The sequence below is a fragment of the Caloenas nicobarica genome, chromosome 2 (genome assembly GCF_036013445.1).
Source record: "Caloenas nicobarica isolate bCalNic1 chromosome 2, bCalNic1.hap1, whole genome shotgun sequence".
NCBI lineage: Eukaryota > Metazoa > Chordata > Aves > Columbiformes > Columbidae > Caloenas > Caloenas nicobarica.
The window spans coordinates 69,569,633-69,583,343 of NC_088246.1; the positions used below are offsets into that span (position 1 = coordinate 69,569,633).

Consider the following 13,711-nt stretch of genomic DNA (forward strand, 5'->3'; position numbering starts at 1 on the left):
GTAAGCATATCAGTCAGGATGTTTATTAGTTTGCTTTGGACCTAGATATAAGTGCACTAAAATACTGTATTTTGTATCATTGTGATGGTGTAGCCAGACACAGTGCATAATTATTTTACGTACATACGTGAGCCACATGACCACCACAGAGGCAAAAACCTGCATAGTTGCACACAGGTGCATCCAAGGAAAACCAAATTGCAACACAAGGTAAGCACAAGGGACTGCAGGTAGGAAGGACATCCCACCAAACATCCAAGAATGATGACTGGCAAGACAAAAAACAAGATAAGCAGTACCAGGAACAGCTGAGACCCCCTCTCCTTTTAGGAATGGGGCAACTAGCATAAAACCATGCAGCTTAAGCAACACATATATTGCTGAATATATATATATTTAAGAGTGTGCACTACAACATGGCACTCTGCAAAGGTTTTATAGGTATAGGAAATGACCTGAATAATATAAAGTGCAGTCCTCTAAAACTTTTGCTGATAAAATATACCTCACGTCCCTGCCCAACCCTATTCAGAGACTAGTCTTTCACTCAAAATTAATCTAGTCCAAAGACAATGAAATCAAGCCATCAGGTACACTATAGCCATTTCCAAATTCTTGGGATGTGTAAACGTGTGCTTTATCTCACATTTCAGTGGAGTCTTACATCAAGTGCAACAAGTGTTGAGAAATACAAGGCTAATGCCTCTTCAGACCTGACTGGGCTACCAAGTAAGATGGCAAGTGTGTTCTGCAAGCCATCTGCTTTTTCTTCTCTGAACAGAGAGAGCAAAAATGTTTATATCTATTTGAAAAACTCCTGTCTTACTAGCAACATTCCACCGAAATGTAAACATACACCTTCTTAAACACAGTTTACTTACTTTGGCTAGAATACAGTTTTTATGAGGTACAATGTTTAATAAGAGTTTCTACGCTGAAAAAATGGCTGTACACAACTCTAACTCATAAATTCCTTGGGTTTACAGGCTACAAGTGAAAAGGAAATTTAAAAAGTCATAGATGCAGAATCACTATCACAATTCGAAAAAAAAGACAGACCTCACACATGTAAATAGAACAAAAAAATAAAGTAGAGCAGAACCTATTGTGTCCATGTCTACCCCTTTTCTATTTCAAATTTAGTACTACTCTTGGATCTATGTAGGTAACTTTAGTGATAGAAAATAAGAATAAGGTATAAGCTGAAAGCACTGCTAGCTGAAAAACTGATATGTGCTCAATCCCATAGCTCACAGTTGACATTCTTAGCCCAGTATCTGACTGAAGGGTAGCGCGAGGGTATCTAGAAGCCCTGGCATGGGTGGGAGGAAATTTAGGACATTGCACAGCAGTGCAGCTGCTGCAGGCTGTGCCCCAAGCAAACCCCCACGCAAACCCCAGCAACAAGGCACCCTGAGGCAAGGTGCTTCTGATGCTGCTCGTCGGAGGCTGCCCAAATGTGCAACTCATGTGGCCCCCCAAAAACAACTCTGGATTCAAGACATACAGGCAGGTTAGAAGTTTCCAGAGTGCCCTTCATTATAGGTTGGAAGACGTACGTGTCTCTGTTGCATCAGCCCAGACACCTCCATTGGGAGGGTGTTCAGACACAGCCAACGAGAGCAAGATAAAGGGTAGACATGGAGCATACGCACAATCAAGACGTATTACGCCCACTGAAATAAATAGAGCATGTCTGAAGGCTTCTCCCAGCTGCATTCAGCACTCACCCATGGCTGGCACTTGGTTTAGACAAAGTCAGCAAAGTTTGCAAAGATGCCAAACAACACTGACTGTGCTCTCCATAGCACTCGAGAGCCAAGCTCAGAGCAGATGCTCTTCCCACTACCAGCCAGGTAAGGGGTGTATCTATGGGGTGGCAGCTGCAGCACCAACAGGTGACAAGTGGGGACAGCAACAACCTCAGCCATCACTGACCTCTCCCTTTGGCCAGTGCCCTGAAGGAGTGGAGAGCCCGGCCCTGCCTGGCAGAGTCCTCAGCAATCCTCCCTTCCCCAAGGGTGAAGGGGTTACTCTGCCCAGCTAACACTGAGGTCAATGTGCCATTAATGATAATAAATCAGAGTCACTGAATTCTTGGAGAAGAGTGGGACCACTGTAAAGGTATTGACTTCTCCAAATGTTTGTAATTTAAAGCAATATCTTCATACCTACCTGTTATTTATGTTCTCTTAAAACTTTTGTTACAAACTCCAATACAAAAATGTTTTGTGGAAGTTGGTATGGAAAACAAACTTCATGAATTCAGGCTGAAAATACATATTAATCAATCTTACCCTAGTTTCTTTAAACACGCAGCTAGACTCCTATCCCATTTAAGCTACCCTGAATTCAGAGTAAGTGAATATACTCTCACTCAAGCTGGCTTCACAAATCAGATTTCTTCCACGAGTTCAAACAATTAAGGGCAAAACTTAAATGTACTTGCTTGATGCTTAACCACAATTTGTTGTTTAAAAAAAAGTACATTTATTCTGTAGTATAAAAAAAACCAACATCCCTCCAGTGGCTTCTGACCTGTTTCCAAAAATCCATTAGTAAGGTACATCAAAGTCACTATCGCCAGAGAAACTGGGTCTATTTTCCCATGCTGACAAAGAGACCAGAAGACTACTAATATCTGTAGGGCTTTTATCACCTCACTCAACCTCCACCTTTATCATTTCCACCAGCTTTATTTGATCTGAACTTGCAGGACAGAAAGTCCTCACTTGACAGCTATAGGTAATGCATGACCTGGGCAACATCTCCGCAGCACAGACTGCAGATGCAAAGGTTCAATAGGTCAAGGTTCATTTTTGTTTAGGTTTTCTGACTGCCCTTAAAAATTACATAAAAGACTTAAAAGGTCTCTAGAATACTCAGAAAATGGTAACATGGAAACAAAACCTCAGGGCTATCCTATGATGTTTCCTGATTTTGCTTCAGAAAAAAAATAAATACTGAGATTGCACATAGACTCTGTATGTTCTCTGACGGTCTTAAAATGCATCTTTTTTTCCATTTACTACTGGGATTTGTTATTATTTGCTGTGGGAATGTCTGTTAGAGTTAGGAATTTTCAAAAGCAGAATGACAGAGAAGTCTTTTAAATAAGGCAAGATAGGCTAACACCAAATGTTCTTTCAGGAAAGCATCCTCTATCAGCAGGGATAACATATGCTTCTTGTACAGGAAAAGCAACCCCATCTTGCAGATCTGTCTGTCTCCCATTATCCTGCTCCCGTAACGAAAATGCACTGCTAGATCTTACCGATGTACAAAAGATGCAGCTGCATTCTTGAAGCGTGGTCATCTGATCCATGGAATAGTCACAGAGACATAGCTTGCAAGTGAGCAGGGGCTCCAGAGCTAACTCTCCAGCTTCTGACTCGTCAGCGGTCATGGTGTTAGGACAAGCCTTCCCAGCACAGCCCACTCGCTCATTAATGGTTCACTCAGCCTGAAAAGAAAAATCAACAGCTGAAACATCCCACAAGCCAGGAAGATACTTCTCATTGATCTGAGAATTTACGTCTCAGATCCATTAAAAGCACCCGCACATCCAAATGTACCACTGTGGCATCTTGGTGCCAGTCTCACACTTCAGGCCATTCAAAATTCATAAAGAAGGTGCCTGAGAGGCCACCTTCCCAAATGGCCTGAACTGAGTTGGGTTCTCAGAGAATATTCACCTTGCTGGCACAAAGCACCTCAGTCAGGCCACTTATCAACATATTAAAAACAAACTAACAAATAACAAACTTCACACATTACTTATGTTATATGCAACAGTATAGTGGTCAGAGCCCTCACCAAAGTCCTAGGAGCAGGGATCTGACTGGGGACAATGAATTCTTAATTAAAAAAGTAAACTGTGTTCATATGTACATATATCACTGTGCCCTCTTGAATGAGTTTCAGAGTCATACCCCTCCCATCCCTATGAATCTTTTGGTCTTCATTGCACCCGCCCTGTTTCAATGGGTGTCTTCACTCCCACTTTCCACTCAGGCTGGTGGCAAGGAAGCTCTCCTGGGCAGTGCATGGTGACGGCAGGCACAGATCCACACTTCCTAGGCAAGCACTTAAACTATTAGCCTGTAACACGAACTCCACCTTCTTCATGAGTTGTCACTGGGATAGGGAGCTAGCAGTCCATTGCAAGAGGGGCAGCAAAGGCATCTAAACCCAAGAAAGGGTCTCATATTGCATGTCCTACTTCATATGGGGCTGGAGCTTAAACCCAAGCAAGTAAGAGTATTCCATGTGCAGTCATCCCTTTCACATTCCTTTGACTACATTGGAGAGCTGCCTGCTCAGGTCTGTAGCTTTTGTCCATCCAACTCACGGGCATCCAGCTCTTCTATCTATTTCATAGGTCTCTTAGGCATCTAACTGAGGCTTGTGAACCAGGAACTAAGTGCACTAGCACTTTGACAAGGAGATGTGCAGAACAGCCATGTTTCCACCACACGTTCTGTCGCAGCAGCGCTTGGGGAAGAAACTTCTGTCCTTTGAGAAGCAACAAACGGAAAGATCACGCTCACATATAATGTTTTCTGACCTAGGCATTTGAAAACACTGCACCATAACCATAAAAAATTTCAAGACCCTTATTCTTGCACAGTAAAACCAAAAGACAAACCTCATGCTTAAGCTAAAACAACAGAAAGCAAGTTTGCAGATTTTATTCACTTCAAAATAGACAGTGGGGTTTGGTGCAGCATCTAAGGCACAGGAAAATCTATTCCCGTTTCCAAGAAACCTGACCAAACTTCCACAGATCTGCTTCTGATGACAGATGACTTAGCTGATGGCAAAGAAGACCTTCAAACACATTTGTTACAAGCAGAGACCTGGTGGCTGACTGCACGCAGCTGCTTGCGCTGGCTCCAAGTCAGACTGCAGCTCTACTAAGTCTAAAAAGCTGCACGAACACGACAACAGAGGATCAAGACCTCTCCATGTGCCTGTCAGATCTGACATCTCACAAGGCAAACAGGAGATTCTAGCCCATTGGTCTCCTCCTGCTTGCCTCCCCCACAGTCCTGAGCATCTTCATGGCAGGGCTGTCAGGTCGCATTTGGCAGCACGTCACAGCTGCCCTTCTGCAGCTCCCAGAGCGGCCAGCCCAGCTGCAACCAGTCAGCGCCTACACCACATGCTGGCTTGCAGTACCTGCTGAATTCCTCCCCAGAGGAAGAAGCAATGGTGCTCATGGAGCTCAAGGGGTCAGCCCACGTGAAACTTCGCCCCACAGCTCCCACCACACAACCCGACCCACAGCCGAGCCCCATGAGCCTCATGCCCCATGTTCTCATGGGTCTGCAGGAAGACCTTTTCTCTTCAAAAGCCACGAAACCACAACAAATCGGGGTGGGAGCACACTTACCCCTTTTGAATTTTTACACATCACAGTTTCCTAGCCAAGCCTGACAGAGAAGCCATCAGATGTGTCCCTTGGGGTGTCTTTCCTGTAAACACTCAGTTTTAGAGACACAAGAGTCACAGCCAAGATTCTGGCAACCAAATTCCTGTCCACGAATCCAAAGCAAACTCTGTCTTTAATGGCTTGCTATCGCTAGTTCAAAACATATGCTGCGCCCGCATTATTCTTGGCATAGTCTGCACCTGCTACCATGATGCCCCCCACAATTCGCTCCATACGGCTGCAGAGCTGGAGTTCCAGCACGGCCAGAAGCCTTGGAAGGAAGCCTCCCTCTGAGTCAGGCACTGCAATGCTCTTCCGTAATTACTGCAAGGGGTGGGGGAAAAACGATGAGTCACTGTAAATGCTATGGCAGATCAAGAACTACCTGTTATTTAAAACTACATACTAGACATTATCTCAGTATTTAGGAGAACTGTAACACATCTGCTCGGGTATGCTGTTCAACAGCAGCTGCATCTGTTCAGGTAAGCTGCTTACCCCCACACTGCAAGGATCTGACATTTCTTCATTTACACAGTGAGAAGTAGCAACAGTAAGAGGAGGGATGTACAGAAGAACAGGTAGGAATATTTCAGGATGTGGGAATGGATATAAAATGGATACCGCTGTTTCCAAAGTCAGTGTTATTTTTATAACCGAAAGGGTTGCAACCCTGCATGCTTTTATTAAGGCAGCAGTAGAAAGACTCAGCTGTATGACTGAGGTTTGAGGCTAGGGGCTAATTTTAGATGGCCTAAATCTGGCACTTGGTGTGACAGCAAGAGAGTTTGCCACAGTGAATAGTAGGCTCCCGAGACACCGCTCTGCCCTAGTAGCGACCAGATGCCACAGCGTGATGGCTGTGGGGATTTATTATGATATTCCAGGCACCCTTGTCCTTGAAGACTTTGTAGGTTAAATTCAGTTTTGCTCCTTGTTCCCTCTGCTCTTCTCCTTCCTCGCACCAGGATGCCAGAGTGGGGCTGAGGTTCTCCCTAAAACCAGCAGAGTAACCTGTGGAAATCTCCAGCAGGCAACACCAAGCAAACCTGGCAGACCAGAGGATCCAGCCCCCAGACAGCCCAGGCTGGCTCGCCTCACTGCAGCCTCATTAACCCCAGTGGGGCTCAGCAAACGAAGCAAACAGGATCAGAGCTGTGGAGGCAGCTGTGCAGCTTTCTGGCACAGCCCCTGAAGGAGGCACCATGGCTACCAGCAGCAGCGCTCCCTCCACGCTCCCCAAGGGGCCAGCTTGTTCACAAGCGGTCCTCCACATCAGCCTGGCACAGGCAAAGCCATCCTGTTGGTACCCGAAAATCCGCCTGTGAAAGAGAGAGCGGGTGCATGGCCTACTTGGCCTGCTCCTTTTCCCACAGCAACCTAACCAGCTGGTCTCTGCTTCTGCCCACTGGGATTGCGACTTCTGCTACTGCTGCCAAGGGAAGCACGCAGAGGAGAGATTTAATGGTTACAGAAAAGGGTAGCCCCACCCGGTGGCAACTGGGCTCTGAAGAGAAATCAGGCCTGCAAAGGGGGTTCGTTCCCGATCAGATGGGATGGTGAAAACAATGGGGAGAGAAAGACACATGTCTTCCTCCTGCTCTGTCATCTGCTCCTTCTCGTGTTCTTTCCCAATACTTTAAGACTCACTGTCCTCTCCCAAACTCTCAAACCATCTCTGCCACTTTAATAACTGACTTTTCCATGTGCTGCAGAGAATCCATGAAGTTCCACCTCAGTTGCTCCAAATTTTTATGGCTTTCACTTCACCAGGCTCAGTCCCACGGACTGTCATTAGTCAATTATACATTCATTAGCTCTTTGTACAGTGGATTAAAATTCCTACTATAATTACAAGTTAGTTGCCAACGGTTGAAGTTGAAAACAAAACACATTGGATGGATGTGTTGTGCAGGGGAAGAGCCAGTCACTGAAGAATGAGTTGGGGACAAAGAGGAAAAGACCATTCCATATTTGGTTATACTAATAAAAAATGACCTGAAGTAAAAGTAAATTGAAAGTCCCTGAAAAAAAATGGACCCTCATATAAATATAATACATATCTAATCACTAAGATCTTTGCTGCCATGCTCACAAACACAAATGACCCATTTAGGATTGAATCCCAAATGAAGCAAGAAATGTATCACAAAAACCTTGACGGAACAGCAACACGGGCTCCATGGGACATTGTGGAATAAAGATAAACACATCTCAGGGACACTCTGAGTTAGAGGAACATAATAATGTCTGTGCCAGCGTAAATTGGTGGCAAGGAATGGTCAAACTGGCCCCAGTTTGCATAAACAGTCATGAACTGTAAAGATCCAAGGTTTTTTTACATACTTTTATCGGCCACATACATGCACACACAGAGATCATAGTCTTTTTACATTGCACAGAATTTCCAGGAAAGGGGATGTATTTCCTTAAATTGTATGCTGCTCTGCTTATAAGGAAGAAGAACTGTTGGGAAGACTCATCCTTCCCTGACTCTGACATGAACGGCGTTGATGCCATAAGACAAGGCATGGCCAGAAAGTCTCAATGAATGTGAGTGAGCTATATGGGGTGGGTCTGTCCTAGAAGGGCTCAAACTGCACGGTCACCAGGACCACAGTTTTTTGAGCACTCAGACCTGTCAATGTCTCCATTTTGTTCATCATCTGCCTGTGGACAATTTTGCTTTGTCTCTGGGAGGTGACAAGGTTTCGTGCTTCTGCGTAGAACTGCAATACCTCAACGTTATCCATAAGCAAGAAAACATTAGAGCATGCTCACAGCCGAAAGGGCTCAGGGGGTTGGGAGGGATAAGTACAAGCAGAAACACTTAACATTAAAGCAGTGGAGATTTTGAGTAAAGTATGAAAAACGCAACAAAAGCACTGGAGGAAGGAATACAGTACTCATCTGCCCTCAGGGCCTCCTGACACCACAGCCATCAGTGTCTGGCTTTGAAAATGACTTCCTAACAGCAAATATCTGCTGTGCTGGCTTCTAGACAGATACCTGTTGCAAATCTTTATATTAGTGTCCTGAAGTAAAAGTTATTAACTCCCTGAAGTGGGAGTGCAAGAGGGTGACTGGCAGCCAGCCAAGGTCAAGCCACCACAGCTCCATTGAGGTGTTAAAAATTGATGCAGCGTAGGGCCAAAACTTGCCCTGTGAGTGTGCGCTGCAAGGTAACATCCTTGTCACCATCACACAAAGGTTCACTTGAGTCTGCCCAGGTGCCTCAAACCAAGATTACCAGGCTCAAAGAACAAAAGTTACTCTGTGTATGTGATAGAGCAAACAAGCCAGGCAGTCTCCCGAGCTGCAACATCAGGAGGACATTGTCTGTGTGCCTGCAAGCAAGTCACTGTACTTAGCTGAAAAAAATGTGTCTGAATGTGACTTTCACTACTTAGAAACATCACCTAAAATCATGAAAGCCTTATGCACTGAAGCTGGAGGAGAATGAATGGATTATATTCAGCACCATAAGTCATCCTTTCATTTTTCACATGCTGCATCCAACAGCAACAGAGTTCTTGGAGAAGCTACTTCACACCCTGTGTTTACAAGCAATTCCGCTGAAGTTAGTAGACCTGTATGCTTTTAGCTGAATTTGGCGCTTAAAGGAAGTAAACCAAAAATGTACAACCATGAGACACATGACTCCAGGAAACATTAATGGAATAAAAAGGGTCTTTTATGTGTTTTTCCCCTCCGGCTGGCATGTGCCTGAGCCCATCCCATGGGGCAGGGTCAGCCCTAACAGTTCCCTCCAGCCCAGCACCCCCCAAGCAGCCACAAACCAACACCCAGGCATGGACTTACACTCACATGATGGGACCATAAAGAGGTTGGGCTTAGGTTTAAGCTCACATATGGGTCTAACACTTCCCCATTTTACAAAAGCCATTTTATCAAAATGAACTCACAACACCTCTGCTAAGCTCCTATTTAGTGTACCAGCTATTCACTGAACTTTCTTGAAGAAAGATTTGCAAGTACTGTTATTGTTTCTCATGCCCTAGAGATTTTTTAAAGTACTCCACCCATTACAAAATTACTTCAGTGCCATACAAAAACCTGTTTTGGCATCGTTCAGCTCAGGATTCTGTTGTTTCCTGTAACTAAGGTCCACCCCCTAAACATAAAACAGAAAAAGATGACTACCTGAAAAATGCAAGTGTTCAAAACCAATGCTAAAAATCAGGCCCTCAGAGGAAAAGAATAATTATAAAAAGATTTAAAAATATAACAGTGGTACTAAGACAACGGGGTCAGATCACAGGAGAAATAAACTGAGCTATAAAAACAGGACATGTGAAGACAGCTGTCAGGAAAATCGCATTTCTATCACCCATCATTACCAGTTTTGGTTACAAGTCCTTAACTGTACCAGCTCTCTCCAGACAACGTTATTCAAAAGTCATTTCTAAGACAGCTTTTTTCATCCTAACAGCTCTGCACAAAAAAATCAGTCTGAATCAAGCATACTAGTACTTCTGTGGTCTAATGGACTGACCACTAAACCACAATGCATTAATTTCTCCTTCTTTTGATACGCACTGCCTACACAGAGCTACCTATCTAGTCCATACAGCACTACTTATCAAGCAGCAATTCAGTAAGGATGTAAAACATATGATTAAAGCTCCAGTGCAGGAAAGCCTTCATCTTCAAGAAGGACATTTAATCATATGTTTAAGTGTTCCTGTGTATCAAAGCCTGAACATTTTGCTTTATTGCAATGAGATTATTAACAAGTTAAACAAGTACTTAGATTTTCTGAAACTGTGGTGTCAAAAAAAAAAGGAACTAATTAATGAATAGGTCTAATTTTAAATAATTTTTAATACATTCAGAATTACATATGTGCTTTAATACAGCAAGTCAATGACTTGATCACACGCATGTACAAGGAAAACCCATTTCTTGATTACCATACTATGCTACCAAGCCCAAGTATTAGAGAGAATAAAAGTATTTCAGTATCTGTTATCTTTAAGCAGGGCTTAAGAAAAGTCAGATGCATAATGTTTCATGACAGCTTTCTGCACTATAAAATTTTTATTTTAAGAAAACTTGTTTAAAGAACAAGCAGACTAAGTAAACGAGCTGTCTGGTACATGAGAACACACCAAAGGCAATTTCTCTCACTTGTTTTCATTGGAATGGGGGGGGGAAAAAAAAAGGAGAGACCAAAAGAGCCCTTGAGCTGCTGTTCAAGCAGCACTGGCTGTATGTAGTATTTTCATTTCATGCTAGCAACCAAAAAATAAATATATCAAATACTTCGAAAGGAATGTAGTGAGTGGGAAGCCTCTTGAAAAAAAAATCATAAGGGACAGACTACATTAATTAAGAATATAATCCAGCTTCCTCCTAGGCATTTCTGTACCAGCACTTTAGGATGCCTAAAACACACATCAAACAGCTTCCAACTCTCACATGCACCCAATAATTTTCAATCATTCTAATAAATCAAAATGTCACTAGAGCACATGTAAATCACCATACTCCACAAGTCTTCGAAGGCACACTTGTTGGGTAACACTGCATCTCTACTGTAATACTGTGAGGTATGAACAACTTTGAGATTTTAGAACACCAGTTCTTCACAGTAACTTCTAGCTACCCTATATTAATATGTCCTCAGGCAGTTTTTTTGCAAGAAGATGATAGATATTAACTGAATATAACGAATCACTTTTTTTGTCCAAAACAGATCTGACTCTTTGCAGTTGTGGGAATCCTTTACATTTCCTTGCAATACTGCTTTAGAACAAGCAAGGGGGAAAAAAATGGGCTTTTCCCCCTTCCATTCCTAAAACCCTGGGGAGCCAAAGAAATAGGAATCTAACAGCTAATGGTGAAATAAATGCTGCTACTTCCAGCTGACAGGCAGCTAGGAAAAGCACTTTCTGATCATTTAAAGATAAAAATATAAAAACCAAAAAATAAGTAATGCAGCCTGTTACTAAACTGAAATGCACAATCAAAACACGGTCTTTGCCTCTTTCCAATACTGACAGGAGCCACAATGGCAATATTTATTGAATCCATGAGGACAGGAGACAGCCCTTCTGCGTGGAATGAGGTCAGACCACCATATCACAGAAGCCAACACTTTCACCCATCACAGCTCTGCTGGAACTGTGTTTGAACCAGGACATATCAAAGTTCAGGATACAACTCTGTCTATACTGGCAGGCTGGAAAACCATAGCTCCCTGCACCAGACCGACTGGACATGAGTCCTGGGCAGGCCTGTGGGCATCAAGTTTGAGACGACCCAAGTGTACCCAACTTACATCAAACTTACTACTCCTGGGCAGCGTGATGGTGCCGGCCACAGGCAGCAGGCTATGGTCACGCATCCGGTCCCACAGGCCATCAGTAGCAGGATTCCCCGAAAGTTTTATGTTCACCCTGGCAGTCACAGAGCTAAAGAAATTTGATCAGCACAAACCACAATGAAACAGGCAAATGGAAGCTGGACAACAGAACTTGTGTATTTTGCCATCAAACATTTCTGGATATTTCTAAAACACATCGAAACACCAAAATTATACAATGTGGAATTCTAAGTATTGGTTACCTGAGTAAGATGAGACTCTAAAGCTTATCTAAATAACACCCCCTATTCCTAATGACACTCTGCAACATCTGTCAACGTTAAGCTACAGGGAATTTCTACCCAAACTAGCTTGATGCACTTTACTTTTAACTTCCTGTTGACAACAGCTAATATACCATTATTAAATAAAAACACACTCTTCATGACGTTAATGACAAAAGCAAATGATAGGTCTTCCTTTCTGATCGCATGAAGGCTTTTGGTAACTGTAGCATGGTAAGTAAAAAGGAATTGAGCTTTTGGGAGGTCAAACGGGTTGACAACTTGGCAAGCTGTCTCAGCTGAAACAGGAATAGGAAGTCAGATGTAACAATTTGCCTTTGACACAGAAAAAATGTTTATTTTTGTTAAACGGATAACAAAACCTTGGGATACGTTAACTCCTTGAGCTGGAATGTTTACAGTTTAGATAGGGCGTTCTCAGAAGATATTTGTGACATTGGCCTGTTCTAACATCAAGGATTTTTAAAATGTATTTGTAAACGTGCATTGTTAAAGTGAAAGCAATGGAACTTTATTTTGACAGAGGGACCAACTTTTTGTTCCTATTATGTACTCTTCTTCTAAGAAGAAACTAACTGGGCTGTCAGGCACCTCTGCCTGGAAATGCCTCCTTTTTCAGAGCAGCCAAAGCTGTGTCTGGAGCAAGCAGCGTCCTGAGTGCAAGGCAAGCAGGTCAAGGCAAGTGGAGACGTGACACAAAGCCAGGCCTTGACAATGACAGCAAGAAACTTCTTAGGGCCAAGGGAAGCATGCAGAGTTTGCCAGAAGCCAAAGAACAACTCAGCTGACTGAAACAAAGAAATTGATCCTCCGCTGAATTCTGCAAAAACACCATATGCTAAAAAAAAAAAATTATTGAACACCATCTCGAAAACCAACCAAACAACCCACCCCACAACAGACACCTATTTCGGTATTTATTTTTAGAAGGGATGATCAAAGAAATGTTTCTTTCAGTGCTTGCAATAAGATGATACTTTTAACATCTCTGTCATTTAATTTTGTCAGGCCAAGAAAACTGCAAACTTGCAAGATTATGGTCCTACAGTCTTTGTTCACTACAAGCATTGAACAGCACTCTCGAACAACTTTTGATTTACATCAACGGGAATCTAATAATAAGTTCATTTTTGTATAACTGCTCAGTGAATAAAACTAATAAGTATAATGTTTTAATTTGCCCTTATCTAATCTTACAGCTAAATATGCTGCCCATTATTATAGAAGAAACATGCTGTTCAAGATAACAAAGATAAAACAGGTAAAACATTGAAAACTGCCCTTGATCCAAATACATCTCAAGGACTTAGACAGTTGGGGGACACACACTACCCAGTGCTAACTTTCGAGTCTTAGATATTAATACAATGGCATTCAGTGAATCAAAGACTGAGAGTCCAATCTGAAGATCAGACCTTGGGGAAGTACTATCACTCATATAGTCTTTTTCCATTAAGAAAACAACATTAATAGCTCCTGACTATACTGGAGTTTGAGAAGAACCAATACAGTCACTAAGAAGCAATAGCAGAGGTTTGGGCCTGGACACAAGCAGGTTGTTTTGAAACCAAACGCGTGCGTTTACTGAAGTAACCACTACTGCTTCCCATGACTGGTTATTGAACTAGTTGGAGTGTGTCCCTA

General features: G+C 42.9%; 1 protein-coding gene across 3 annotated transcripts in view; it reads right to left on the reverse strand.

The window, feature by feature from the left end:
* RNF144B (ring finger protein 144B) overlaps positions 1 to 13,711 on the reverse strand; it is a 101,210-nt gene that overhangs the window by 32,847 nt on the left and 54,652 nt on the right. For all 3 annotated transcript variants that reach the window (XM_065627145.1, XM_065627144.1, XM_065627143.1), the window contains exon 2: positions 3,275 to 3,463. In XM_065627145.1, the coding sequence (XP_065483217.1) occupies positions 3,275 to 3,406 (132 nt within the window). In that variant the 5' untranslated portion in view covers positions 3,407 to 3,463. The remainder of the gene's footprint in view (positions 1 to 3,274; positions 3,464 to 13,711) is intronic.